Source organism: Equus quagga, chromosome 13 (genome assembly GCF_021613505.1).
Source record: "Equus quagga isolate Etosha38 chromosome 13, UCLA_HA_Equagga_1.0, whole genome shotgun sequence".
NCBI lineage: Eukaryota > Metazoa > Chordata > Mammalia > Perissodactyla > Equidae > Equus > Equus quagga.
This window is the reverse complement of record NC_060279.1, coordinates 89,943,698-89,970,928: the sequence shown is the minus strand read 5'-3', so window position 1 is coordinate 89,970,928 and position 27,231 is coordinate 89,943,698. Positions and strand designations below refer to the sequence as shown.

At 61.4% G+C, this 27,231-nt stretch overlaps 1 protein-coding gene across 1 annotated transcript; it reads right to left on the bottom strand.

The window, feature by feature from the left end:
• Nucleotides 1–1,413: 1,413 nt before the first annotated feature.
• Nucleotides 1,414–20,365, bottom strand: LMTK3 (lemur tyrosine kinase 3). Its single transcript, XM_046683137.1, has 15 exons — nucleotides 20,290–20,365; nucleotides 19,255–19,388; nucleotides 18,864–19,014; nucleotides 18,286–18,362; nucleotides 17,719–17,837; nucleotides 14,345–14,432; nucleotides 13,859–14,007; nucleotides 13,312–13,396; nucleotides 13,116–13,237; nucleotides 12,820–12,969; nucleotides 9,823–12,332; nucleotides 6,777–7,186; nucleotides 5,262–5,397; nucleotides 4,897–5,034; nucleotides 1,414–1,807 (listed from the first exon to the last, which is right to left on the bottom strand). The coding sequence occupies exons 1-15, from the start codon at nucleotides 20,363–20,365 to the stop codon at nucleotides 1,791–1,793; spliced, it is 4,362 nt and encodes a 1,453-aa protein (XP_046539093.1). The 3' UTR covers nucleotides 1,414–1,790.
• Nucleotides 20,366–27,231: the final 6,866 nt, after the last annotated feature.

Here is a 27,231-nt window from a genome sequence, read left to right as displayed (position 1 = left end):
GTCCAGGCCCCAGCCCCTCCTCCCTCAGACCCGGGAGTCCAGGCCCCCAGCCCTTCCTCCCTCAGACCCAGGGGCCAGGCCTTCACCTCCCCCTCCGGCGTGGTTCCATGCAGCACCCACCCTAGGCAGGCGCGTCCCAAGAAGAGGCCGAGCACCCCCAGGCCCACCAGCAGGGGCAGTAGCGGGAGGAAGCAGGACCCTAATCCTCTCACTGCCCCATCTCCATCCCCCAGACTTACTTGTGACCCTAATGCCCTCATCCCCTTAATCCCCACGCCAGGAGTCCACAGCATCCCAGTGGGGTACCCACTCCCGGCCCCTTCCCTCCTCTCTCATCCATACAGCATCCCTCAAGTACGCAAATGAATCTGGTACCAAGGTGATGGGGGAAGGTCAAAGCCAGGAGATCAAAGATGCAAAGACAGACCCGGTCAGAGGGAAGAGAGACAGATGGAGGCCACATCAGTCAAGAGCCCGGGAGAAACCGAGAAAACAGTCGAGACAAAAACACAAGGCAGAAAGACATAATAGAAACAGGAAGGTGGCAGGGAGACACTGACAGGGAGAAAAAAGTCAAGACGGGGAGAAAATCAGACAAATCGAAATAGAAGCAGACGGGAAGAAGGAGGGTGAGAGAGACGGACGGAGAGACAGGAAAACACCAGGACAGGTGGAGGCCAGAACTGGGGCCGGGGGGTGGCAAGGAGCTCAAGGGACAAAACCTGAGAGAAATGTGAACAGGCAGACGCGGTTAGAGCGGAAGGCAAGAGAGAATGTCCGGGAAGGGGGTGGTCACGTGGAGAAGCAGGTCAACTGAGGCACAGCCACCGGGGGCAGGAGAGAGACCCTGACCTTCGAGGGACCGGCAGTGCTGTCCCGAGGAAGTGGTGGGATGTGGCCGTGATCCAGCGTGGGCGCTGGCGGGTCGTTTCTGAGCAGCCCCCTCACCAGCCCTGGTCCTGGGCAGCTTCTGGCCAGCGCCACGGGCTCCCTGGTGGAAACACGGCTCTGACCGTAATCGGGCACCTTCCCCAGCCCTCGCTGGCTCCTCGCCGCCTCTTGAACTGTCAGTTGAGGCTGCAGCTGAAGTCAGGGCCGCCGACCCCAGACGCAGAGCCGGGATCCGGAGAAGTAGAGGCGCCGGCGCCCGCTCTGCGCGTGCGCGTTCCCGCTTCCGGAGCCTCCACGTGCCCGTCCATCAAATGGGGCAGCGAGGATGGTGGCGTCTCCCGGGCAGCGCCCGTTCCCCTCATCCGCCCCTCTTCACCCCTGGAAACACACACAGGCCCCGCGTTCCTCCAAAAAGTTGTTTTTGTCTTTTTTAAATAATGTGAAAATGCCACGCGAAGGTTTGAACCAGAGGCCCCTCCAGGGGCCGGGCTGGGGCGGGGATGGGGAGACGCGAGATGGGGGGGTCCAGGTCCCCGAAGCCTGCAGCCCGTGTCTGGGGCCGGGAGGGAGGGAGGAGGGGCCTCCGCTGTGCCGAGGGGCTCCAGGCCCGAAGGAGTTCAGTTCACGTCCAAGAAAGGCGGCTCTCCAGGGAGGGGCGAGGGGCTTCCTGCCTCATTTGGCACCGAGGGGGTCGAGGGGCTCAGGGGAGCCTTCCGGGGGGCTGGGGGGTGGGGGGCCAGGGCCTCCCGTTTGGCACATGGTGGGGGAGGGGGAGGGCCCAGCCTCAGGGGCCTCCCCGGAGGCGGCGTCTGTGGTGGCGGCAGTGGCTCCATCGTCCACAGAGGATTCTACTCTCAACTCCTCTTCTGGGGGTGCAGGGGGGTCAGGTCTTCGGGGAGTCAGTTCTCCACGGGGCCTGAGGTTGGAGGGAATGGAGACAGAAAATGAATTACTGGGAGGCAGGCTCATGGCTTCTGGCTCACTCGAGCGAAAACAAAGCCCTTGCTGTGACCCACGAGACCCCCCACGATCTACTCTGTTCTTTTCAGTTCTCACCTCCCCTCTCCCCAACACTCACTCCACTCCAGCCACACCAGCCTCCTCGCTGTTCCTCTGAGGCGCCAAATACAGTCCTGCCCCAGGGCCTTTGTACTTGCTGTTCCCACTCCCTGCCCTTTCCTTAGCCCTTCCACATAAGTCAGGTGCCGGCCACAATGCCCCCACTCAGAGGCCTTCCTGGCCATTCTCAGTCAAACAGTCGCCCCCCTCACCCCCCACCCCAAGTCATTCTATCTCATGAGCTGTGGTTATTTTTCTTCATGTTTTCTCCTCTGGGATAACCCCAGTCTTTGTCGAAGACCTTCTTGTCTGCTTGCCCCTCTAGATCGTAAGCTCACAGAGGACGGGACAGTGGTCACTGCTGCAACCCTAACGTCTGGAACGGGGCCTGGCACAAAGCGCCCTTCCCCCAGTGGGAAAATCTCTCCCCATGAGCCCCCATCCCCTCAGTGGAAGGAGAGCCCCTGACCCATTCCACAGATCCAGAAAACCAAGGGCTGGGGGTGGAGGTCCTCACCCAGGGCCACACACTGTCGCCCCCGCTCTCCGCCCCACACCTCTTACCTGCGTGGCCCGGGTTGGGTCACAGCCCTCAGCCCTGTCCCTGAGCCTCCGTCACCCTCTCTTTAAATGGGAAACAGGATCCTGGTCTCCCTTTCAAAGGAGCGGGGGACACTGGGATACGTGGCATCACCAGCACCCAGTGAACACAGGCCAAGTGGGCAGAGCCATGCTGAGCACAGGGGCTGAGGAGAAGGGGGCCCCGCCACCTGGGCCCCCCACCACGGTCCCGGGGGACAGTCTCGGCAGCTTCCCTGCCCAGCTGCTGGGGGAACATCTGCTGACAGGGGTTCTGCACGACTGGGCCCCCCCATCTCTCTTGGTGGCTAAAGGGGAAGTCACCCTCACCGGCTGGCCCTGCTGGCCTCAGCTCTGACTCACCCCTTGGCCAGTGTCCCCACGCCCCGGAGCCCACCCAGCCTGTCCTCATGGGGACCTCAGCAAAGACCTCTGGAGGAAGTGACTTTGGGGTGAATCCTGAGGATGCAGCTAAGTGGAGAGTGAGCCCTCAGCCCCATCCCCCTGCCCTTGACCCCGCCTGGACTCTCCCTCCTGGAGTCTCGCTCTGGCCTCCTCCCCAGCCTCCCCGCCTCCATCGGTCTCCACGTGGCCCCAGGGGTCTTTCTACACCCAGGGCTGACCTGCCGCTCCCTGGCTCACAGCCCTCCCACGGCTCCCTAGTGCCCCCAGGACAAAGTCCTCGCCCCTCAGCGCCCTCTCAAGCCCTCCACAGTCGGCCCTGCCCCCTCTCGCTTCACCCCCTCCACCTGCCCCCCTCGCTAAGCAGCCCCAGATGTCCGCCTCCCTTCTGGTCCGTGAACTGGCCAAGCTCTTTCCTGCCTCGGGCCCTTCGCGCAAGCTGCTCCGTCTGCTAGCCCTCTGTCCCCTTCCCCTTCACCTAGTTAAGGACAGCCAACCCTTCGAGTCCCTGGTTAGATGGCCCTTCCACCGGGAGACAAAGCCCTCTCCTGGCTTTTCTGCTTTTCAGCAACCCCGAGTTTGCAGTTTCTCATTGCCTGCGGGACAGACTGTGGGGCGAGTGTCTGCGGGTGGGGTGGGCGTCCTGGATCTTGCTCACACCGAATCCCCCGTGCCCAGCACAGCGCCTGCACCCAGCCGATGCTCGGTTAGCATCTACTTAATGAAGTGCAGTAACAGCTACCGGTTAGAGACCACTGCTACGTGACCAGCTCCGGGCCGCAAGCATGGGGAGGATGAAGCCATTTAACCCCCTCAATAGTTTTATGAGTTAGAGCCTGTTATCATCCCCATTCAACAGATGAGGGAACTGAGGCACAGAGAGGGAAAGTGACTTGCCCTGGGTCACACAGCCGAGAAGTGGCAGAGCTGACTCCTGCATTCAGGCACGATTTGGGGGAGCAGGAATGGGACCGTGCCTGAAAAGGTCCAGTCGCACCTTCTAGCTTCTCAGCTGTGTCCTCCGGACCACCTGCACCTGCCCAGCCCAGTGCAAGCCCCGCATGCAGCGGTGTTCTCCAGAGCGCCAGCAGGAGGCAGCAGAGAGCCCGAGTCCTGCCTCCTCTCTGCGAGAGAGGCCTTAGCTTCGGGACAGCCAGAAACTACAGGCGATGTGACCCTCACTCAGCGTGGTCGTGAGGATTAGTGACATGGCCATGTGCAATGCCACAAGCAAAGCACCTGACCAGCGCTGACTACTGGAGCGGTTGCCGACCCAGAGGCCAGGCAGCTGGGTTTGAATCCCGGGTCCTCATTCCTCTCGATACCTCAGTTTCCTCCTTTGTAAGATGGGGATGAGACTGGAATCCAGCTCATGGGGTGGCAGCGAGGATTAAATGGGTTAAGACGCGGCAGGCACATGCAGGGTCTGTGTGAGCGCTTGTTACTACTGTTAGTGGTGGGGCCATTGCTGTTCTTGCTCGGGGACACCCTGGCCACGTTCTCTCTGCCCTGGTTCCTACTATCCGGCTTGAGCACCCGGGCTCTGTCCCTGTCTGCCTCTCATGAACGTGCGCCCCCAAACAGAGGTGGGGTCGGGATCTGGCAAGTGCCAGGCAGGAGTCTAAGCCCACAGACGGGACAAAGATGGGCAAGACCTGGAGGGGATCCTTACAGAAAGAGAAACTGAGGTTGGGGGGGGGGGGGGGGGGGGGGGGCCCGCCCGACTGACGCCGGGGGGGGGGGGGGGGGGGGGGGGGGGGGGGTGCCCAAGCCCATCTGACTGACACCAGGGTGCAGCGGGGTCTGAGCTGCTTCCAAGTTGGGTGGGGTCTCAGTGGTGAGCAGCGAGTGTAGACAGAGAGAGGAAGGAAGAGACTGAGGAGAGAGGCAGGGAAATTCAGAGATGAGGTGGGGAGGGACAGACGGGGACCGGGAGAAACGGGCAGAGAGTCTGAAGCACCGTACCTGCGGGCCGCGCGTCGGGGGCCCGGGCGGGGGGCCCCGGGGTCTCCAGCGCAGGCGAGACGGAGAAGCGGGAGAAGCACAGGGGGGGGCCGGGCGGGGGGAGGAGGGGGAAATCCTCCGCCCACTCGAAACTGCCTCCTGGGGGCGGGGGGGGGGGGGGGAAGGAGTGTGAGAGAGGAGTGGTCAGACCCCCAGCTTCGGCTCTGCCCTCCGCCCTCGCCCGCTCATCAGGCCCCGCCCCATCTGCCTGCATCATCGCTCCGCCCCAAACCCGCCCACCGCCTAAGGCCCCGCCCACCCCTTGCTCCGCCTCTAGGCCCCGCCCCAAATCTTGCCCCTCCTCCAGGCCCCGCCCCGCCCCTCACCAAAGCCGCTGTCGTTGCTGGGAAACCCATCTCCGGGGGTGGCGGGGTGGGGAGGCGTCGGGGGCGCTGGGGGCGTTGACGGGTCCGTGTCCCCCTCGGGGGGGCCCTGGACGCTCAGTTCGTTGGTTGGCGTCTCCTGTGAAGGCAGATTAGGGGAGGCGAGAGGGGGCTAACCGTCACATCCCACCCGCTGCATCCCAGCAAACAACAAAACCCGCTAACATTTCTGAGGCTTCAGGCATCCCATTTACAAATGGCACTCCCGGGAGACGGGGCTGGGAGCCCGTAATCTGCCTTCGAAGCCTCAGGTCAGCTTTAACCCCACCCGGCCCCAGGCTCCTCCCCCGACTGCCAAGCCCCGCCCACACCTAAGCAGCCCACCGCAGGAATTCTCTCCTTGCTCCTTGACGGCGCTGCCTCCACGGGAGCCCCTAACCCAGTACTATCTGGTAAGTCCCGCCCCTTCTCCATGACCCCTACCTACCTCCGAGATCTTGGCCCCAGGCGTCCGAGTTCGGGTCCCAGAACTACCTGCCCCTAAGGTCTTCCAAACCCCTACCCCATCCTACGCACCTCCCGACCCTCCCCCATGCCCCCAAGCCCCGCTCTCTGAAGTACCCCAGCTCCCGCCCTCCAAGGCACCAGGCCCCAGCTCAGGACCCTGTTCTCGCTCATCTCAGGACTTCATCCCGGTATGCCCCGCCCCAGGCTCATCTAGACACGGCCCCAGGCCACAAGCACCACCCCATCCCCCCTTTTTCTCTGCAACGCTATCCTTCCAGACCCAGTTAGCCAACACAATCCTCAACCCCGTTCTCTAAGCCCCGCCCCAGCTCATTAGCTATGCCCATCCTTGAACCCACTCTACTACAAGTTGCGTCTCTTAAGCGCTACCTGCAGCCTCTCCACGGCCTGCCCCTAGCGGGTAAAATCCGCTCCATCCTCAACCGGCCCCTTAGCTTCTACCACCGCTAAAGCACCGGCCACACGCCCCGCCCCAAACTTCGCTAGGCTCCGCCCCCACGATCTAGGCCACGCCCCACCCCTCTCAACACTGTCTCCCTACCTCTCCAGGCTCCGCCCTCTCAGGTTTCTCTCTTTCCTTCCAGATCCGTTCTCACCCTCCAGGCCTCTCCCTCGCCCTCCAGCACCCTCCTTCATCTCAGGCCCCGTCACATCCTCCCCCAGGCTCCGCCCCCCCCCGGCCCCCCCCCCCCACCCAAGGCCCCATCCCTTCCTCCAGGCCCTGCCCCCACAAGGCCCCAGCTTCACACTCAAGGCCTCATCCTCTCCTCCAGGCCCCGCCCCTCCGCAGGCCCCGCCCCCACACGGCCTCATCCTCTCCTCCAGGCCCCGCCCCCACACTCCAGGCCTCCCATGTTCTCCAGGCCCCGCCCACCGAGGCCAGTCTTGCCAGCCCCGCCCTCCCCGCAGGCCCCGCCCACACACTCAAGGCCTCATCCCTCTTCCAGGCCCCGCCCTCCCAGCAGGCCCCGCCCCGCGCGGCGCGCGCACCTGGTCGAAGAGGTAGACGGTCACGTCCCCGTGGAAGGAGACCATCTTGCGCTTCCTCTCCAGCTCGCTGTCCTCGGGCTCGTCGGCCCCGCGCGGAGACTTGAGCAGCCCCCGCAGCGGGCGGGCCGCGTCCGCGTCGGCGCTGCTCACCACGACGGGCACCGGGGCTGCCCGCGCCCTCCCGGGGCCCCGCGGCCCCGCCGCCGCGCCCGCCGCCGCCTCGTCCTCCTCCTCGTCCTCGTCCTCGTCCTCCCCGTCCTCCTCCGCCGGCCCCGGCGCCCCCGCCCCGCCGGCCTCCCCGCCAGCCGCCCCGGCGTCCGCGCCCTCCCACGGGGGCCGCCGCGGGCCCGGCCCCGGGAACGGCGTGAGCGTGAGCGGCGGCAGCGCCAGCGAGAGCCGAGAGAGCTTGGCTGCGAGGGGAGAGAGCCGGTGAGCCCCCGGGGAAACTGAGGCACGCCCTCCCGTCCCACCGTGTGCCCTCAGGTCGTCTCAGGCCACAGTCTGGGCCTCAGTTTCCCCCCTCGTGACCCCGAAGGGCTGCACTGGGGCCCCTCTCCACGCACAGTGAGAGACACCTTCCCCTATGCAGTGCTGAACCCTCCATGGCTCCCCAGTGCCCACAGCACAAAGTCCCAACTTCGCCCCGCGGCCCACCAGGCCCGAGTGCCCTGGCCCTGCTGACCTCTCCAGGCTCTGTCCCCTCCTCCTTCTGGCTGGACCTCCATCCAGCCACGTGGGCCCCCTCCTGTTCCCTCACCTCTGAGCCTTTGCATGGGCTGTTCCCTCTGCATGGAACTTCCTTTTCCAACTCAAGTCCTGTTCCTCCTCCGGCTCTGTCTGGGCTTCCAGAGCCTTCAGAGATCTCCCAGGAGCTCAGGCCAGGCCACCCGCTCTGCACCCCACAGCACCCAGCTCCTCTCCTTGCCAGCAGATGATCTCAGCAGATAACTATATTTCTGTTATTAATGTCTGCCTTGCCACAGAACAGAGACTCAGTCGGGCACGTTCCAGCTGCATCCCCAAGCACCGAGCACACAGAAGTACTCAGTCAATATTTGTGGGATTAATAATTGAATGTTCCCTACTGTGTGATGTTGACCAAGGTACTTTCCTTCTCTGGCCCTGGATCGCCAGACAAAACTGGGGTGTCTAACCGTCTCCAGGCCCTCTCCCTGCCCTGATCACAGCCGGCTGGGAGGGAAGGACTTCAGGTCCCTGGAGGAGGAAACCTGGCTTCGAATCCCAAGCCTACCCTGCTTGCCTGCTGTGTGTCCCTGGGCAAGCAGATCCACCTCTCTGAGCCTCTGTTTCCTCACTGGTAAACGGACAGGGGCCACTCATTCGTCTATTAGTGCATAAGTGAACTTTGTGCCAGGCCCTGTGGGGGGCGATGGTGGGGATGAGAGGAGGGTCAGGGTGAGGAGGGAGAAAGATGGATGTGGACCAGGTCACTCTCCTCCTCTCAATCACTCTATTCCAGCTTCACTGGCCTTTTGCTAGTCCCTGAACAGGCCAAGTTAGTTCCCACCTCAGTGCCCTCTGTCTGAAACACCCATCCCCCAGATGTGCACCTGGCTCACTTCCTTCACATCTGCTCAAAAGTCACCTCCTCATTGAAGCCTTCCCTGACTATCCATCTCAGGGTGGGGAGACCATAGAGGGAACTATCAGGGGCTGTGGGTGCCCAGAGGGAGGACAGGATGACAGACTTTAGAAATCAGAAAGGCTTCCCAGGGAAGGGGAAATTTGAATGGGGTTTTGAAGGATGAGTAGGAGTTCACGGGGTTAAGAAAACAGGCTATTCCCAGACTCTTCTCACTCAGCAACACCGACCTCCTCCACCCCAGATCCTCTGGGGCATCTTAATTACTCATCCCCTGAGATTTTCCTGCTGCCCGGTGGTCTTTCCTGACGCAGACGGTTGCAAACTCCCCACAACAACTTTGAGGAAGTGGTAGCGTTGTAGGACCATGGGCTTTGAGGAAAGCAAGTTCTGGGCCCCGTCCCCTTCCTGACCTCTTCCTCCAGATCCTCAGGCTCCTGGTAAACGGAGACGATAACCTTTCCCTCGCGTGTGGCTGTGAGGTTGCAGGGCCTGGTCATGTACAACTTTCATCTCAGTATTTAAGGAAATCACGCCTCTGGGGGATTCCAGTGGAACCACAGTCCCTGTGGCCACATCGAAACAGGGCTCTTTATCTTTCCTCTCCGTTTATCTTCTCTCCAATCATCCTCTCCGTGTGACAGAACACTTCCTGTGTCCCTACCAACACTCAGCCTCCAGAACAGGCATTTCTACGGCTTTCAGGTCACCAGCACCACAGGGGGCCGGGCAGGGGCCGAGGATCCCTGGGTCCCCGCCTCGGGCAGCTCAGGGCTGGGCATCCAGGAGGCCGGGCACACTGGACAGATGCCTCAGCTGGTTGGCAAGTTCAGACCAGAGACCACACGCGGGCAGCTCAGCCCACAGACAGGCTTCCTCTGAATCAGTTTCAACCACAAAAACAGCCAGAACTCCAGTTTAAAAGGGAAAAGCGGCAGGTCTGGCAACACCAGGTGGGCATTCCCCAGTGGAACCGAGGAGTGGCCGCATTTTCTCCCCAGCTCCCACCCCACCTCTCCCAGCCGACTTCATTCATTCCCCAGTGCTGTCTGGCCCGCCATGGGCATCTGAGTTTGAGACCCCTGGTCTGGGCAAATCACAGTAATGAAAGCGGGGGCTTACGAATGCCAGGCCCTGGGCTACAGGCTTTGGAAGTCCTAACTCATTGAACTTCACCTCACGACAACCCTATGAGGGAGGTGCTCTCCTTGTTTATATTTGGCAGATGGGGAAACTGAGGCACAGAGAAGTAAGGTCATTTGTCCAAAGTCACAGAGCCAGGGAGGGCAAGAGCCAGGATTTGAGCCCGGGCGGTATGGCTCATCACCTGCCTGACCTGTCGGGCACCCAGGTGCCCAAGATGCTCCGCGGCCCCCCCGGACCTCGGAAGGAGCCAGCCTTGGCCCCCCACCGCGCCCCCCGTGCTCCCAGCAGCCTCCTCACCTTTGATCTGCTCGCTGTTCCCCTGAGGGGGTCCCAAGTCCAAGAACAGCCGTGGCATCTCGGGGCCCTTCCTCTCGGGCTTGGGGGGGTCCGCGTCGCCGCTGGGGGCCGTGTCTCCGCCGGCCCTGCTGTCGGGGGCCCCGGGCTCTCCCGCGGGGGCCGCCTCCGGCCTGGCTCTCTGGGGCGCCGGCTCCGGCCTCCTCGGCTGGGCTTCCACCGACGGCGGCTGGGGCCTCGTGCTGTCTGCCCATCCGGCCTTTGCGTCCACGCCGCTTCCGAGGCCGCCGCCGGGGGCCATCCCCGTGCCCGCTGGGGCTCGGCCCCCACTCCCGAGGTCCAGCCTCCCAGCCCCGGGGGCTCTCGGTGCCCCCCCAGTCTCGGGGGCTCTCCTCTCGGTCCCGGGTTCCAGCACCCCGCTCCTGGGGGCTGGGCCAGTGGGGCCAGGGGCTGTCTCCCCGCCGCTCCGGGGCCAGGCCGCGGCGCCGGGCGCGGGGGCTCTCTCCTGCGAGGTCTCTGGGGCCGGTCCCCCGATCGTGGGGGCTGGACCCCCACTCTCGGGCATCTTCTCCCAGGGCCCTGGGGCTTTCCGAGGCCCAGTCTCTGGCAGCCTCTCCATGTTCCTGGGGAGTTTCAGGCCCCCATTCTCTGATACCTTCTCCTCGATCTTTGGGGGTGTCAGCCCCCCATTCGCCAGCACTTTCTCTTCTCTCTCGGGGGACCTCAGCTCCCCATTCGCCAGCACTTTCTCCTCCCTCCTTGGGGGTGTCAGCTCCCCATTCGCCAGCACTTTCTCTTCTCTCTCTGGGGACCCCGGGCCCCCATTCTCCGCCACCGTCTCCTCGAGGCCCGGGGCTCTCTGTCCCCCGTTCTCCAACGCTGTCACCCCGTTCGCAGGGACGCTCAGGTCCTCGTTCGGCCTTGGGGCTTTCTTCCCGCTGCCCAGGACTGCAGGGTCCCTGCTCAGGCCCGGGGCTTTCTCTCTGTTCCCGGGGCCTCTCCCTGCCTTCCTGGGCCCCGTCTCGCGGGGGTGTCCCCCCTTCTCGCCCAGGAGGTTCCTTGTCACGTCCTCCCGCAGGGACATCAGCAGCTGCTCGGTGCTCACTTGAACTACGAAGGTCGGCTTCTCTCGGGTCCCCGGGGGACCCGGGTCTGGGGGTGGCCGGGGCGCTCCCGGGTCGGGGGGCTCGGGGGGAGCCCGCGGTCGAGGGACCCCTTCCTCCTCGGCCGCCCCCCCGCCTGGGAAGGCTCCCTCGGGGGAAAAAGGGGTCTCGGTCTCGTAGCCGCTGTCCCCCGGCTTGGGGCCCGGCGACGACAGGCCTGAGCCGGGACTGGCCACGGCCGAGGGGGGGTCGGGGGACACGGCCGGGTCCGAGGGGGCCCGGGGAGGTGGCGGCGGGGGGGGGGGGGGGGGGGGGGGCCCCCGCCCGGGGTACTGGGGCGCCGCCGCCCCCATGAGGGGGTCCAGAAACTCGGGGGGGGCCGAGGTGGGGGGGGCCAGGGGCAGGTCGGCCAGGGAGCCCCGCTCTGCCCGCAGGGAGGAGTCGTCCTCGGGGGCATGAGGGCAGCCGAGAGCAGGGTGGCCCCCCCAGCCGGCGACGGCGTCCCCCCGCTCGAGGGGCAGGCAGGAGCAGGCCCCCTCGCGGCTGCACAGAGGACAGGGCAGGGGCCCCCGGCGGCTGGGGCCACCCCCAAGGCTGCTGCTGGTCTCCCCGGGGGAGCTGCCCTCCTCCTCCTCCTCTTCCTCTTCGGCCCAGGGGGCGGCCCCCCGCTCCCCCAGCACCTCGGCAGGGTCTCCCGCCAGGGTCTCCCCGGCGCCCCGGCCCTCGGGGTCCCAGCCACTCAGGAGGAAGCTGCCTGACGCTGAGGACTGGGCGGGGAAGGGCCGGGGCGCAGGGAAGAGGGGGGAGGCCCAGGTCTCGGACACCAGCTGGGGGACCTCGGAGGGGGCCTGGGGGGCCTGGGGGGGAGGCACTCCTGGGTCCAGGGGGTCCCAGTCGTTGGGGAAGAGGGGCTCGGGTGGGGAGCCGTGCTCTTCGAGGCGGATGTAGTACTCGCTGCTCACCGAGGGGCTGCGGGCGCTGATGACGGGCAGCACGCTCGGCGTGGACAGCGCCTCGTAGAAGGGGTTGGAGGGGTTGGCATGGGGGGCCGGGGGTGCGGACGCCGGCTGCCAGGGGGGCGCCCCCCCGCCCCGGCCGGCCCCCCGCCGCGCCTTCTCCCACAGGCACTCAAGGTTGAGGCCACGGCTGCTCTCGGTGACCGTGAGCACGTCGTCGGGGTCGGCCCCGGGGAAGCCATCCAGGAGGGGGAAGGGCGAGGAGAGGGTCCCCGGGCGGGGCGCGCTGTGCTGCGGGGGCCAGGGCCAGGGGAAGGGGCCGTCCCGGGGTGGGGGCGGCGGAGGCGGGGGCCGCGGGGGCCGCTCAGAGAGCAGGTAGGTGAGCTGCAGCTGGAGATCAGAGGCCGAGGGGCGCTGCGCAGGCGGCCGCCAGCAGGACTGCAGGATATCGTACCTGGGGAGAGGGAGCGGCAAGAAAGAGGAGGACAGAGTCCCGGGGGGTGTCACTGGGGGCAGGCAGAGACCAAGAGAGAGGGGGACAGGGACCCAGAGAGAGGGGGACAGGGACCCAGAGAGAGGGGGACAGGGACCCAGACAGAGGGGGACAGGGACCCAGAGAGAAGGGGACAGGGACCCAGAGAGAGGGGGACAGGGACCCAGGGAGAGGGGGACAGGGACCTAGGGGACAAGGGAGACAAGCAAGCAGCAAGGGGTCTTCCAGGGTTGAATAAACCAGGGCTCAAACACCAGGTCTGCTCCTCCATGCCTCAGTTTCCCCCCTCCAAGTACCAGATGCTGGCCGAGGGATGGGGACGTGCCTGCTGGCTCTAGGGATGGTAGCGAGTGGGGAGTGAGATTGCGGCTGGGTGAAAAAGGAGGGGGAGTCCGGGGCCACGCTGGGGGGGTGGTCAGGGGTCCGAGCAGGCCCCCCCCGCCCTCACCAGTAGTCCGCGTAGGGCAGCTTGAGCCTCGGCCGGGCCAGCTTGACGTGCTGCTGGCGGACGACAAAGGCGAGGACCTCCTCGTCTGACAGGTGGCGGTAGGGCTGCGCCCCGAACTCAAAGAGCTCCCACAGGGTCACCCCCAGGGACCTGCGGGGAGCAGAGGGCAGAGGGAGGTCAGAGCCCCGCCCCGCCCCGCCCGGGGGCCGCCCCTCCGGGCCTCAGTTTCCCCACCCGCGGAGCCCCCGGCCCTCCCCGTGCCGGCGCCGCCGCCCCTGCGCCCGGCCGGCCCTCACCAGATGTTGCTCTCGCGGCTCTGGTCCACCACGAGGAAGCTCCCGTGCACCTCCCCGAGGAGCTCGGGCGCCGCCCAGCGCAGCGGGATCCACAGGCGCTCGGGGGTCAGGTAGTAGTCCTCCTGGGGGCGGGCCGGGCGGGGTCAGGCGGGTCGGGGCACCCCCCGCCCCCGCCCGGATGGAGGGCAGCCCGTACCTTGTAGTTGCTGTGGGCCAGCCCGTAGTCTCCGATGCGCACGGTGAGGTCGGAGGTCAGCAGGCAGTTGCGCAGGGCCAGGTCACTGGGGGCGAGCGGGGAGCGACGTGAGAAGGGGCGGCCTGCGCCCCATGCCTTGCCTCGCCTCGCCTCCGCCAGCCGTCCAGAATCCTCCCCTTCCCTCGCCTTTCCTCACTCCGCCTCCTCCTCCCGTTTCCTCCGCCTCGCGGGCCACCTCCCCTCCTGGCTCCTCCCCCTCCTGGCCCCTCCCTCTCCTCTGTGACCCCGCCTTCTCTCCTGACTCCTCCCTCTCCTCTGTGGCCCCGCCTCCTTTCCTAACTCCTCCCTCTCTTGGTTCCTCCCCTCCTCCCTCTCCCCTCCTGACTCCTCCCTCTCCTCACCCCTCCTCTTCTCCTGACTCCTCTCCTCTGTGACCCTTCCTCCCCTCCTGGAACCCCACCCCTGTGGCCTCGCCTCCTTCCCCTAAGTAGTGCCCCCTACACACACTCGTCCCCATGAGTGCTCCCCGTGGCTCCTCAGCCGCCACCTGTGCACGTAGTTGTGGGAGTGGAGGTGCGCCAGCCCGCGGGCGATCTCCAGGCCCATCCTCTGCAGTGTCCGCAGGTCTCGAGGGGGCAGCTCAGGGGACAGGCCCTCGGGGGGCCGCTGGGCCCGGAGGTAACGCTTCAGGTCCCCCTGGAAGGGAGGGCAGGGTGGGGTCAGCACCACCACCCCGTCCCCCGCACCCACACATCCAGCCACTCCAAGGCGAGGATGGGGGCGGCCTCTGCTCTCAGTGGGCATTCCCTCTGACCCTCAGTTTCCCCTGCTGCTTGGAGCAGGATAATAACAGAAGCCGCCTCTCCTGCTAGTTGGGTGCGCGCCACCTGCAGAGTGAGTGCTCCTGTACAGCAAACGCTGTTCCCGCGTGTCACACAGGTGTTGCCATGATGACGTCATTGCCAAAGATTTCTAGGACCCTAGGCTTCCCCCAGCCCACCCTGTCCAGCACCCCCTCCCCCCAGCCCCTCACCAGTTGACAGAACTCCATGATGAGCAGAAAGGGCAGTGTCTCCACACAGACTCCCAGGCACTGGAGGACATTGGGGTGCTGCAGGCTCCTGGGGGGGAGGTAGCTGGTCAGGAGACAGCGCTCGTCCCCCCCCCGCCCCCGTCCCCCCCCCCCCCCCCCCCAAGACGAAACTGTTGCTTCAACCGCCTTGGTCTCAGTTTCCCTTTGTCAGGGTCTCCCCCGGCACACACACACTCCTCCCCTGGCCCCCATCTCAGGACTGCCCCACTGTCCCCCAGTTCCGGGGCCAGGTCCCCAGGTGCCTCTTTGCCCCTCCTTCCTCCTCACCCCGCCCCCAGGCTTCCTTCCTGCCCCCTGATGCTCCCCCATCCTCTCTCCTCCCCAGCTTGAGCCTCCTCCTCGCCTCCTGGCCTCTCCTCCCTGCCTCCTCCTAGCCTCCCTGCCTCCGGGCTCTCCCTTTCAGTCTGTCCCTGACCTGCCACTCACGTGGCTCCCCAGCACCCCAGGACAAAGCCTGGCTCACTCCTCAGTCCTTCCTGCCCCTCTGGTGCCCACTGCCTTCCACAGGGTCCCCCTCTCACCCCGGTCTGCATCTCCCCAGACATGCAGGTGCCTGCTCAGGCTCCGGGCCTCTGAAGACCACACCGTCCCTTCACCCAGTGCTCCTTACCCCTCAGGCCTCGGCCTCGACATCATTTCCCCAAGAACCATCACTGCCCACCAACCCTGGGGCGCATACCCCTCCTTCAGCCTCACACTGTGGGTAAGAGAGGTCGGGGGTTTGAATCCTGTCTCCGCCTTTCCCAGGCGTGGGACCTCACAGAAGTCACTTCACCTCGCCCCACCTCAGTTTCCCTCATCTCTAAAATGGGGACAGTAACAGTTACTCCCTCATGCAGTCGTGGAATTTAATGAGATTGGAGAGGAGCTGGCACCCAGGAAAAGATCCTCTCGATTCTATTTTCACCTGTGGTTTGATTCTCATCTCGCCCTGCATTTTCACTGCGTTTTCCCGCCTCCTTGCCTTTGCAAGTGCTGTCGCCTCTGCCTGGAACACGCTTCCCACAATGCTTTGCATGACGCACCCCCCCCCCCCCCCCCCCCCATCCCATCGGAAGCTCCCGTGTCTCTGTCGCGTCCTGCCTTACTTCCTCATGGCGCTGAGGCTCTGATATTTTCGTTTTGAGACTTCTTTCTTCATTTATTTATTTATTGTGCATCTCCTCCACTAGGCGGTGAGCTCTATCTACCAGGACAAGGATATGGGGCTTTTTGTTCATGCGGCCATGTCCCCAGTGCCTAGACTAGTAGGTGCACCATAAAAATGTGCAGAATGAGGGGCCGGCCTGGTGGCATACTGGTTAAGTTGGCACTCTCTGTCTCGGCGGCCCTGGGTTCACGGGCTCAGATCCTGGGTGTGGACCTACACACCGATCATCAAGCCACACTGTGGCAGCGTCCCACATACAAAATAGAGGAAGATGGGCACAGATGTGAGCTCAGGGCCAGTCTTCCTCAACAACAACAACAACAAATTGTGCGGGATGAAGGATTTTACCCTGATACATGGCCTGGAGTCTGTGGGAAGATTCAAACATTCCGGGCTTGCAGCCCAGAGCCTGGCTCAGGGTAGGGGTGAAGCAAGTTATTTTCCCACTGGGGTCTGGTGGGAGGTAGGCGCCACTAATGGGCCGGGGGCACAGCGCCCAGCATGTGCTAGGGCTGGAACTCCCAATGTGGGAGGTTTGGGATGGAAGATACGGAAGGAAGCTTGGTTCACTGCACATCCACCAATCTGAGCCAGGGCCGGCCACTTCTGTTATCAAACCCTCCCAACAACCCTGCTAGGCAGGATGATGTTTCCCAGTCGATCCAGAGGAAACGGAGGCTCAGAGAAGTGAAGTGACTTGCCCCGGGTCACACAGCTGGGAACAGCAGCAGAGTTGGCATCTGATCTCACGTCTCTGGCTCGCTCAGCAAACATCTACCGAGGGCTGATGGCACTTGTGCTCGGGCCACAAGACAGACCCGGAGCTGCCACCGTAGTCCTGCCATCTCCAACAGACCTTTCTGTGAAGGTGGCAGTGTTCTAGACCCGAGCTGTCTAACACGGGAGCCACTGGCCCTATGCGGCTACTGAGCCATTGAAATGTGGCGAGTGTAGCTCAGGAACTGAATCTTTAATTAGATTTCATTTTATTTCACATAAATTTAAACAGCCCTAAGTGGCTAGCAGTTGCCAGCACGGGTCCAGAGAGAGAGAGGCAAATAAGCAAGTAAACAGACGACATGATGACAAGCGGGGAGACGTGTTATGACGAAAACACACGAGCTGATGTGCTGAGCGTCCCAGGGCCTCCTTCGGTGGGGGCGTGTCAGGGGAAACCTTTCTGAGCTGAGACCCGAGGAGGGGAAGGGAGCCCACCATCCAAAGCTGGGGGTGGGTGAGCCAGGAGTGGTATTCCAGACAGAGCGAACAGCAAGGACAAAGGCCCTGAGGCAGGGAAGAGGCTGATATGTGGAAGGGTCGGTGAGGGGTGACTGGGGCCAGGGGGCCAGTGGCAGGAAGGGAACAGGGTCAGGCGGTGCAGGGCCTGTGGGCCGTAGGAGGGAGTAGGACTTTGTCCTATGGGCAATGGGGAGCCATCGGAGGTTTTAGAGCAAGAGAGTGATAAGGCCCAATGTCTGTGTCTCTGGGATAAAGCCCACTTTACAACCTGATAAGGAGTCTCTGTATACACACCCTTTCTGTGACAGGGCACGGACTCTCTCACAAGGCACTTAGCCAGCGAATGTTGACCTAGTCCTTGTCTATAAGCCCTGAGAGGGGAGGGGAGACCGCGCAGGGGAGGGAGAGAGTCCTGCATTCCCTGACCTCCCAGTCCAGTGGGGACAGAGCCAAGGGCACACAGCTCCTCAATGGCCATTTGGAGCGCCTGCTCAGAACCCTGGTCTGTGATTCTGATGTGACCCTCCCTCACCCATGAGCAGGCCCTGAGGAAGGGGACCACCAAGATGTACCCAGTGCTTAACACAGGGTGACCTCACATCCTCCCAGCTGCCCTCCACATGAGGGCTTCCTGGCCTCACGTTCCAGATGAAGATACTGAGGGTCAGAATGGATAGCACATGGCTCAGCTTCTGTGCTCTCCCCTTGCCTTCATCATACTGCCTCTTGCTTCTGTCCCAAGGAAGAACCTGAGACTCAGAGAGGGAAATTCTCTTGACTGAGTGGCACAGCCAGGAAGAGGTGGATCCGGGATTCGAACCCAGGTTTGACCCCACGCTATACTTCTCGCATTCGTTACCTCCCTGAGGCGCAAACTCGGATATTTGGGCCTCGAGGGCCCACGTCCACCGAGAAGTCCCGGTACCTGTACGGCTGTGCTTCCGAGATGAACTTGCGCTGCTCGAGGGGCCCCGCGCTGGCTCGGAGCTCCTTCACCACCACCTGGGCTGGGGTGTAGTCGGAGAAAATCTCTCCCAGGATCACCTGGTCAAGGGGGACCGGGGAGTCAGCGCGTGCGGTTTCCCCAGCCCTGTCCCCTGGCACCACATCCGCCCCACCGCAGGACTCCCAACCTCCCCCCCTTCGCAGCATCTCCCTTCCTAGCCCACCTCCCTCATCCCCCAGCAGACGCGAGGTGAGAGACTCACAGGCCCAGAGTCCGATGGACGCAGGGACGGATGGAAGGATGGACAGACTGACGCGTGGAGAGCCGGGTGGCGACGGAGTGGTCAATGGAGTGAGGAGGGAGGCGCTGACCGACAGATGTGGGGGGGTGGCGGGGGTGGGAGCGGGTGAGAGGTGGACAGGAAGGGTGGGCTGAGGGGGCCGGGGGACAGATGAGACGTGGTGGGAGCAGGGGGATGGACACAGGACAGGAGCACAGCCCCGGAATGTACGGACGCCCCTGCCTCCCACCCCCTGCCCCACTCACCTTCCCAAACCAGCCACTTCCAATCTCTTGTAGGTAGCTGAGGTGCTGGCGGCTAAGGCCCAGGGGGGTGGTCATGTCTGGGGGGGAAAGAGGGAGGCCCCTGAGCCTCTCTCCCCTCCCAGTGCCCCCAGCACCCGCCAACTCAGTGGGGACTGAGGGGAAAGCAGACACCAATCTCTTCTCCTTGGCTTCTCCCCAACATTCCCTGATGGGACGGCAGCCTCCTCATTGGCTGCCCACAAGCTTCCAGCGTCCAATCTGTCCTGCCCTTTGCTGTCCCAAGATCCTGTGACGTGACCTCAGCCTGCCACTGGCTGTCTCTGAGATTGAGATCCAGGATGACCTCACCATGGACTGCCCCACAAGAATTCCCAGAGCTGGTTTCAGATTAAGGGATCGCTTCCACCAAGATGATCTCTGACTCCCTATGGGCTGCTTCCAAGATTCTGCGGCTCCCATCTCTGCCTTTCCCCTCGGCCGCCCGGGGCCTCAGCTCCCTGGCCCCTGAGGGGAGACTCTCGGGGCCTTCCATCCCATCCCTGGGGCCGTGGGGTCCTCGTCAAGGTGCCGGGCAGTACCTGAGTGTGAAGGCTGCGGGGCAGGCATCGGCAGGGAGACCTCGGCCAGCGGGAGAATGTAGACATCAGGCAGCGACTGTGAGGAGGAGGTCTCCTCCGCTGGCGGAGTGTACTCCCCGGAGCAATCCTCCCCTTCAGGGTTCTCAAACTCCTGGGGCCGGGAGGGGTGAGAGGTGGAAGAACATAGGGCTGAGACATGCCATCGTCCTTTTTGTCATAACTGTCCCCCAATCCCAGCCCAATTTCCATCCCAAGACTCCGGGTCTTGCCATAACTTCAGGCCCAAAGGTGCTCTGGGGCTTACTGCCCCCTCCCCCACCAACCACCTGGGTCGGGGAAAATGCCTTGCTGGAATCTTCCTCCCCACCTGGAATCCCCTCATGCGCCTCACCTTGAAGCCAACATCACCCCGTTTGCAGCACAGACAGGTGAGGAGGAGGAAGATGAAGGCCAGCAGGCCCGAGCAGGAAATGAGGACCACGGCGTAGGGAGGAGCCAGAGGGGCCCGGCCCGGGGCGAATCCATCTGTGGGCACAGGGCTGGGCTGGGGTCCTGGCTTCAAGCCCCAGGCTCCCAGAGTCAAGCCCCTCCCATCCTGGCCAGTTTTGACTACAACTCCCATGATGCTCTGCAACCAGGGGCCCCTTGGCAGAGGAGCCAGATGGCCCAGGGCATTGTGGGAGTTGCAGTTTGGGGCCTTCTCAGGTGGCTGGGTTGGGGGTGGGGTCCCTCCTCTCGCTCCAAGCTGGGACCACCCCCCACCTCCATCCCGTCACCTCACCCCAGGCTCGGAGGAATTCCAGTGAGGATTGAGGGGAGGAGGAGTCATAGTGGAGGCTGGAGCTCTCAGAATTTAAAATACGCTCCCACGGACAGCCTCAGTACCCCCTATTTGGGGAAGAGGTTGACCCTCCAACTGCAGGCTGGGAGAAGATTCTTGCCCCGTGCGGGAGTCCCCTAGCTAGGGGGCTTGAGACCTGTCTCTTTTAGGGACGTTTGGAGCACACATATGTCCTCTGTCCCCAGCGCAAGCCCCCGAGAAGGCAACTCCGCAAGCCCTGGTCTCCCCCAAAGCGAGAGACAGCCTCCTGTGCTGTGACCCCCTTGGAAACGCTATTCCTCCCGTCTGCCCCCAATCCTCCCAGAGGCCCTGTCCTTCCCTGGCTCCCTGCACACACCTGCACGCACACATGCGTGTGCACACACACACACATGTTGCCCAAACGGACCCCTCCCCACCCAGCCCCCAGCCTTCCTCCCACAGGCCCTGCCGACAGAGGCACCATCCCCGCGGCTCCTCGGGCCTGGCTTGGTTGCAGGAAGACGCGCACACAGGTGATGGAGTCGGAGCCCCGCAGACGGACCCCCAGGCAGGCCAGGGTGGGGGTGGGAGCCGCTGGACAGCCGGATGGCCCGACAGACTCACCGGGGTGGGCCGGGGACGCCAGGCAGCCGGAGGCGGAGACGGCCGCGAGGAGGATGAGGGCGCCGGGGGCAGGCATCTTGTCGAGGATGGAAGGGAGGTGGAGGTGGTGGCGGCTGGGGAGGAGGGGGGGGCGGGCCCTCAGCCCCCAGCCATGGGGACCCGCACGACCCTGGCCTCCTCCCGGCCCAGGAGAGGGGCACGAGACGCAGGACAGGGGGAGGGAGGGGCTGCTTAGTGGCTCAGGTACCCCCCTCCCCCTCTTTGAAGGGACAGACAGATGAAGGGATGGAGAGGCAGACAGAGGAGAGGAGCTGGGGAACCGGGGTTGCTGGGGTGGGGGGGGGGGGGGGGGGGGGGGGGGGGGAAGAATGAGGGCCCCGCCCCCGAGGGCAGCCGGGATTGGGGGAGCAGAGAGCCTGTCAGAGGAAGGGTAGGAGGAGGGAGGATGGAGGGAGGATGGAGCGTCGTCATGGCAACTGGCTCCCCAGTAGCATTGGCTGCCAGGAGGGAGGGGAGGGGATGGGACAGACAGGGACCAGCAGACCCTTGTGGGGGGCGTGCAGGGCCCAGAGTGCCTGGCCCAGACACTGCTGTGACATGCCACCAGCATGGACACGTGTGCTCCACGCCAAGATGCAGATGTCAGGCAGGCACACACAGCCCACACACGACTGATACACATCGCAGAGACCCTCAGAGACAAGCACATCACATACAAAGGTGGACAGCCATCGGCAGACGGGGACACGTCCACGTCACACACAAAGACGCAGGGACGACGAGCTGCACTGGGAACGCACAGGCAGGCCGGCCCCCGGCACAGATGCACCCGGCCACGCAGGAACCACGCAAAGCCTCACAAAGACCCACACACGCCACAGACAAAGTAAGCCCCAAATCCACAGACGCGCACGCCACAGACAAAGATCCACGCGGACACCACGGCGACATACCGAGGGACACAATCACGAACACAGACATTCCACAGACAAATGGGCAACAAAGAATCCCCACAGACACAAGATTCACATACACAGAGACACACAGACACACACATCACACCAGTACAGACACTATTTGCACATAGACACACACATGACATACACTAACATGGACACATGTATCACATGCACAAATGTACGCAGACACATAGCAGATACATAGATATGCGCATCACATACACAAATACACACACACAGACACAGGTACATACAAGATACACACAGCTCTCACATAGACACACATTTCACTCACATGAATACACACAGACACACGTGATATGCACAGATGCACATAGACAGGCACAACTCACACCTGGATACAGACACACACAACACATTCAGAGAATCACACAGGCATACAAAGCTACACAAATCACATTAAAAAAATACACATACATACAGCACACTGATGCATACAGATGCATACATAAAAGTGTACACAGGCACAGACATTATCCATACAGGGACACGCAGACACACAACACAGACACATACAACACAAAGATACACACATCACATACCTAAACACACAGGGACACACACATCACAATGTACACACACATCCTACAAGGTTACGAACATCACCCACCATAGGCACCCATCACATAGATAGATACACCAGGTGGGCACAGTTAGACACACCAAGATGCAGACACGCACTACACACACAAAGACACAGGCACACATCACAAATACCCACATTTCCTAGGACGTTACACAGCCAGTACACAGCCATAGACACTTGCCTCATACAAAAGATAGATAAGCATAGTTTATTTTATTTATTTATTCTTGTGAGCTTTTGCTCTGCACCAGTCGTTGTTCTCAGCGCTTTACACATTTTACTTTTTAACCCTCACAACAGCCCTCTGAGACAGGCGGTTGTATCATCCCCATCGCACAGATGAGGAAACTGAGGCACAGCGAGGTGCAGTCACCTGCCCCAAGGCACACAGCAGGGAAGTGGCAGAGCGGGGACGGGAACTCGGTCCGTCAGGGACTCAGACAAAACACACAAGGACGCACACATCACGTGCCAGGCCGCCGCCGTCTCGGGGTCCCCCCCATCCCCCAGCATCCCGAGCTGCAGACTCACCGGAAGCACGGACGCCCACCGCACGCGCGGACGTCTCCGCCGTCCCCGAGCAGCCGCGCTGCGTCCCTCCCGGGGGAGGCGGGGCGGGAGCTGCGCATCCCCGACGCAGCCTCGTTACACACCGCGGAGGCGACCCTCCCCCCCGCCCCCGCCCCCGCCCCCGCCCCCCAGCAGGGGTCCAAGACCCCCGGACTCCAAAACGCGCAGCCGTGACTCAGGGCGCAATCAGGACCGGAGCTCACAACCCCCGCAACACACAGCCCTCCTCATCAGGGACCCCAGGGGAGGGGGAGGGAGCTGCCTCTCGGGGGTCTCATTGGAGAAACTGAGGCAGGTTCGTCGCGGGAGGAGGGGTGGGAGGGAGCGGGTGCCGGGACCATGGCTGCAGGATGGACTGACCATTACGCAGGGGGAGAGAACGGAATGGGGGGTGGTGGGGGATGCGCGTGAGCAAAGATGCAATTAGCTGCCCCCGTGGCTGAAGGGCACAGGACTTGGCGGAAGCAGAGGCTTATGGGAAGTGTAGTCCCATCCCTGAGACTTGTGGGAAGTGTAGTTCTGGTTCCTCCAGAAGGGAGGCTCGGGTTCAGCGCATTCCCCGGGAGGAAGCAGCGGCTAGATGAGGATCCCAAGAGCCTGGAGGTCGCTAACTGGGCGTCTGGAAGAGATGTGGGCAGATGCTCAGGGAGCGGCGCAGGCGGGGTTACAGTCCTAACTCTGTCCCAGGCTGGCTATGTGTTCATTTATTCACTCAACAAACACATTAAACTCCTGCTGTGTGCTTAGCCAGGCCCTGTGCCAGCAGCTGGACGTGTAGCAGGGAACAAGTCAACCGGGTTCCCTGCCCTTCGTGGGTGGGGATGTCACAGGGGCTTACAGAAGCTCTGCTAGAGGGTTTCAAACTATGAGCACTGAGCCGAGGTGTGACGTCAAGCTTGTGGGTTGTGACCAGAGCTTTTTGGAAAATAGAATAAGCTAGAACGTAGCAGAGTGCGTGCTCGTGGTAGGGGAAATAACCATGTATGGAACTTTTATTTCTGATAGGTTCCTTCTCTGAAACCCTGGGGGCCAGACGTGGCCTGGATTGGGGAATTTTTAGATTGTAATAACTCATAGGACCATATGCTGTGTATTCTGAACGGCCGCAGTGTGGTCTGGCTGTTCACTTTACTATTTCTGGGGTGAGATCTACCAACGGTCCCACTGAGGAGGATAAATAATTTAAGACTGTGTGTCTGTTTGGATCAAGTTCTGCCCCCAAACTTATAATAAAACTTTTTTCCAGAGCTTTATTGATTTCAAAACTGTGGGCCTGTGTCATCGGGGTCTCAAAGTGTGGTTCAGGGTCCCCTAGGGGTCCCAGAGACCCTGTCAGGGGATCCCAGAGGTCAAAAGTATTTTCATACGAATGCTGAGGTGTGACCGGCCTCATATATCCTGAATGTACGCTGGAATTTTCCAGAAGCTACACAGCGTGCAATATCATGACCAAATGCAGAAGCAGCTACAAGGATCTGCGGTCGGGCCAGATGTTAGAGATTTGCAAAATGGTAAAAACAGAGCCACACTTCCCACTAGGTTTTTTTGTTGTTTGGAAAAATTCTTTCTATTCAAATAGATTTATATGTTTAGGTGTATAGTAATGGGGTTATTAATGTTATTTTAAAATGCATTAATAAGCAAATATTTAAAAAATTTATCAGTTTGCATTTCTAACGTGGTAAATATCGATAGACGTAACCCACATAAATAATAGCCCTTTTGGGTCCTTAATAATTTTAAGAGTGTAAAGGCTTGAGAATTGCTGCTTGTGTTTATGTGTGTGTCTCGATCACAGTATTTTTTTTTTTTTTACTGTGTGTCACAGTAAAAACTGAAACGAGAGAACACAGTAAAAACTGAAATACTGTCTGAGGGAAAGTGACATGAAACTGAGGTCCCAGGGGATTCAGCCTGAGGAAAGGAGAGGGAACAGCGTGTCGGGCAGAGAGAACTGTGCATGCAAAGAGGAAGATAGGAAGTGGCTGTTGAGGCCATGAAATGAGCACAAATATTTAGTTTGCTCTCATTGTAGGTCAGGTGCTGATGCGCACCCCTCCTCACGGAGCCCCGCCTACTGGGGGAGCTAGCCAATGGACAAACCGTCACACAAACAGACATGCAACTTCAAAGAGGGCCAAACGCAATGAGGAGCGGATGGAGGGGCTGTGCTTTAGGCTGGGGGAGGAGCCGAGGGGAAGGCTTTTCCGGAAAGGTGAAAGTGAAGTCCACACCTGAGAGGGGAAAGAAAGAGGCAGGATGAGAGCAGGGCAAAGAAGACTAGGGCAGAGGGAATAGCACTGGGGGTGGCTCTGAGGCTGGACACTGCTTGCAGCATCAAGAAGTGGCTAGGGAGCTGGTGTGGCTGGGTGCGAATGGGTAGGGAGGCGGCGACGTGAGTAAGGTCAGATAGGCGAGCAGGGGCCGGCTCAGTGGGCCCAATGGTGAGGAGTCTGGGTTTATTCTCAGCCAGTGAGGAGCTATCCAAGAGTTCGCACCTGAGGGAGACAGGATCTGACTTCGGTGCTAACAGGCTCCCTCTGCCTGTGATGTGGGGAAAGACAGGGCAGAAGCCAGGGAGGAGGAGGCGACTTCGATGGTCCAGGTGAACATGGTGGCAGCCCCAGCTGGCGACTGGCCACGGAGGTGGACAGGAGCACATGGCTGCAGGGCAATAACACGTGTTGACGAGGACGTGAGAAATCGGAATCCTCATACGCTGCTGGTGGGAATAGTGCAGTCCCTTTGGAAAACAGTCTGGCTGTTCCTCAAAAAGTCAAACACAGGATTGCCACGTGGTCCAGCAATTCCGCTCCTCGGTATCTACCCAAGAGAAATGACAGCAGGTGTCCACACCAACATCTGTGCATGAATATTCATGGCAGAATTATTCGTAATACCCAAAATGTGGAAGCAACTGAAACTTCTATCGTCGATGATGGGTAACCCGAACTTGGTCGATCCATGCAGTGGAATATTATTCAGCCACCAAAAGGAATGAGTCAGTGAGAGACGCTACGACATGGATGAACCTTGAAAACATCATGCTGAGTGCAAGAAGCCAGACACAAAAGGCCACATGTCGTAGGATTCCGTTTATAGGAAACGCCCAGAAGAGGCAAATCAGACAGAAAGCAGATCAGTGCTTGCCGTGGGATGGGGGAGAGAGAAGGGATTTCTTATCGGGGTGCTGAAAATATTCTAAAACCGTTCTTGATGATGCCTGCAAACTCGGTGAATATATTAAAAATCACTGACTTGTACAATTTAAGTGCGTGAATTGTATGGCGTGTGAATTCTATCTCGATACAGCTGTTGAAAAATTACCTCCGGGTATGTCTTGGTGGGAGACCGTGCTGGTCTTCCGTTCAGGCACCAGGGCTGAGGGAGAAGGAAGTGTCTAGAATGCTTACGGGGGTGTAGACAGCTGGATAGACGGAGGGGCCTTCTGCCAACATCACTTGTGCGAAGCACTCCGCAAGTTTGCTGGTTAGAAGGAATATCAATATGATTGCTGTTCTTGTGGAGATCTTGAGAAAGCTTGAATCCGATCCTGTCGCTCATCTGCTCAGAACTCTCCCTCGGCTCCCATCTTTCTTGGAGTGAGAGCAAAGTCCTCACTGTGGTCCCCAAGGCCTTACAAGATCGTTCCCTCCCTCCCCATTTCCCCCTCTGAACAAACTCCTGCCCTCTCTGCCCCACTCTTCACAAGCTCTGCCCACACTGCCCTCCTCCCACTGCCCCGCCTCAGTGTTCTAAGCATAGTGTGACCTCAGGGCCTTTGCACTGGCTGTTCCCTCTTCCTTGATATCCACATGGCTCCTTCCTCACCTCTGTTAGGTCAAAGCTCCAATGTCACCTCCTCAGTGAAGCCCTCCCTGATCACTTTCTTAATAACTGCATCCCCCTCGCTGTCTCACCAATGGAATCCCTGTTTTTTCCTCCATCACCACGTGACACACTAGCTCTTTCCTTTCTTTGCTTTGGTGATTGTCGTCTCTCCCAGTGGAGCCCTGTGAGGGCAGAGGTCTGTCTCTCCTCTCAGTGCCACCAGAGTTCCTGGCACAATAAATATTTGCTGAATGAGGGACGGAAGTCGAGGTAATTTCCTGTCGAAGCATTTGCGGCCCGATCAAAGCCACGCCCCTCCTCAGTCACTCAAGGGTGGCCCACTTGACCGTCCATCGGGGAGAGGAAGGCGAGCAGGGTGTGGTGGGAACCCAGGAGGGCACCTTGCGCTCAGCTGGGATCGCTTGAAGAGAAGCTTCCAGAGAGGGCGACGTTTGGGCTCAGGTGTGACAAGGACAGGGGCGAGGCTGAGGCTGGAGGTGGGAAGTGAAGGAGGGAGGGCATCCCAGGCCGGGGGGATGGAGTGCACAAAGGCCCAGGGGTGTGAAAGAGCTTAGAACATCCAGGAAACTTCCAGCTGGCCCACGCACTGCCTTCCAGCTCAGTGACTGGGGCCCCACACCTCCCGGTCCTGGCTGACTCCTGTCTTTTTCTCACACCCCCACATCCCAGCCATCAGCTGGCTCTGCTTTCACAATATTCCCAGAGCCTGACCACCTCGCACCACCTCTGCTCCTGTCATCACCGTTTGCTTGGACTATTGCAGTAGCCTGACTGGTCATCTCCCTACTTGCTCCACCCCCGGTCTCTTCCTGTCTCGGCAGCCAGGGAAGCCTGTTAACACCTAAGTCAATGTCCATCCCTCCTCTGTTCCCAACCCTCCCATGGCTCCCATCTCACCCAGAGGAAAAGCCAAAGTGCTTCCCATGGCCCACAAGGCTCTAGTTATCTGCCCCC

Coding starts and splice junctions, on each gene's coding strand:
- LMTK3 (XM_046683137.1), bottom strand. CDS start 20,365: ATGCCTGCCCCCGGCGCCCTCATCCTCCTCGCGGCCGTCTCCGCCTCC. Junction 18,363..18,863: donor CCCGCAGCCTTCACACTCAG/GTACTGCCCGGC, acceptor TTTCCCCCCCAG/ACATGACCACCCCCCTGGGC. Junction 13,397..13,858: donor TCCCACAACTACGTGCACAG/GTGGCGGCTGAG, acceptor GCTCGCCCCCAG/TGACCTGGCCCTGCGCAACT.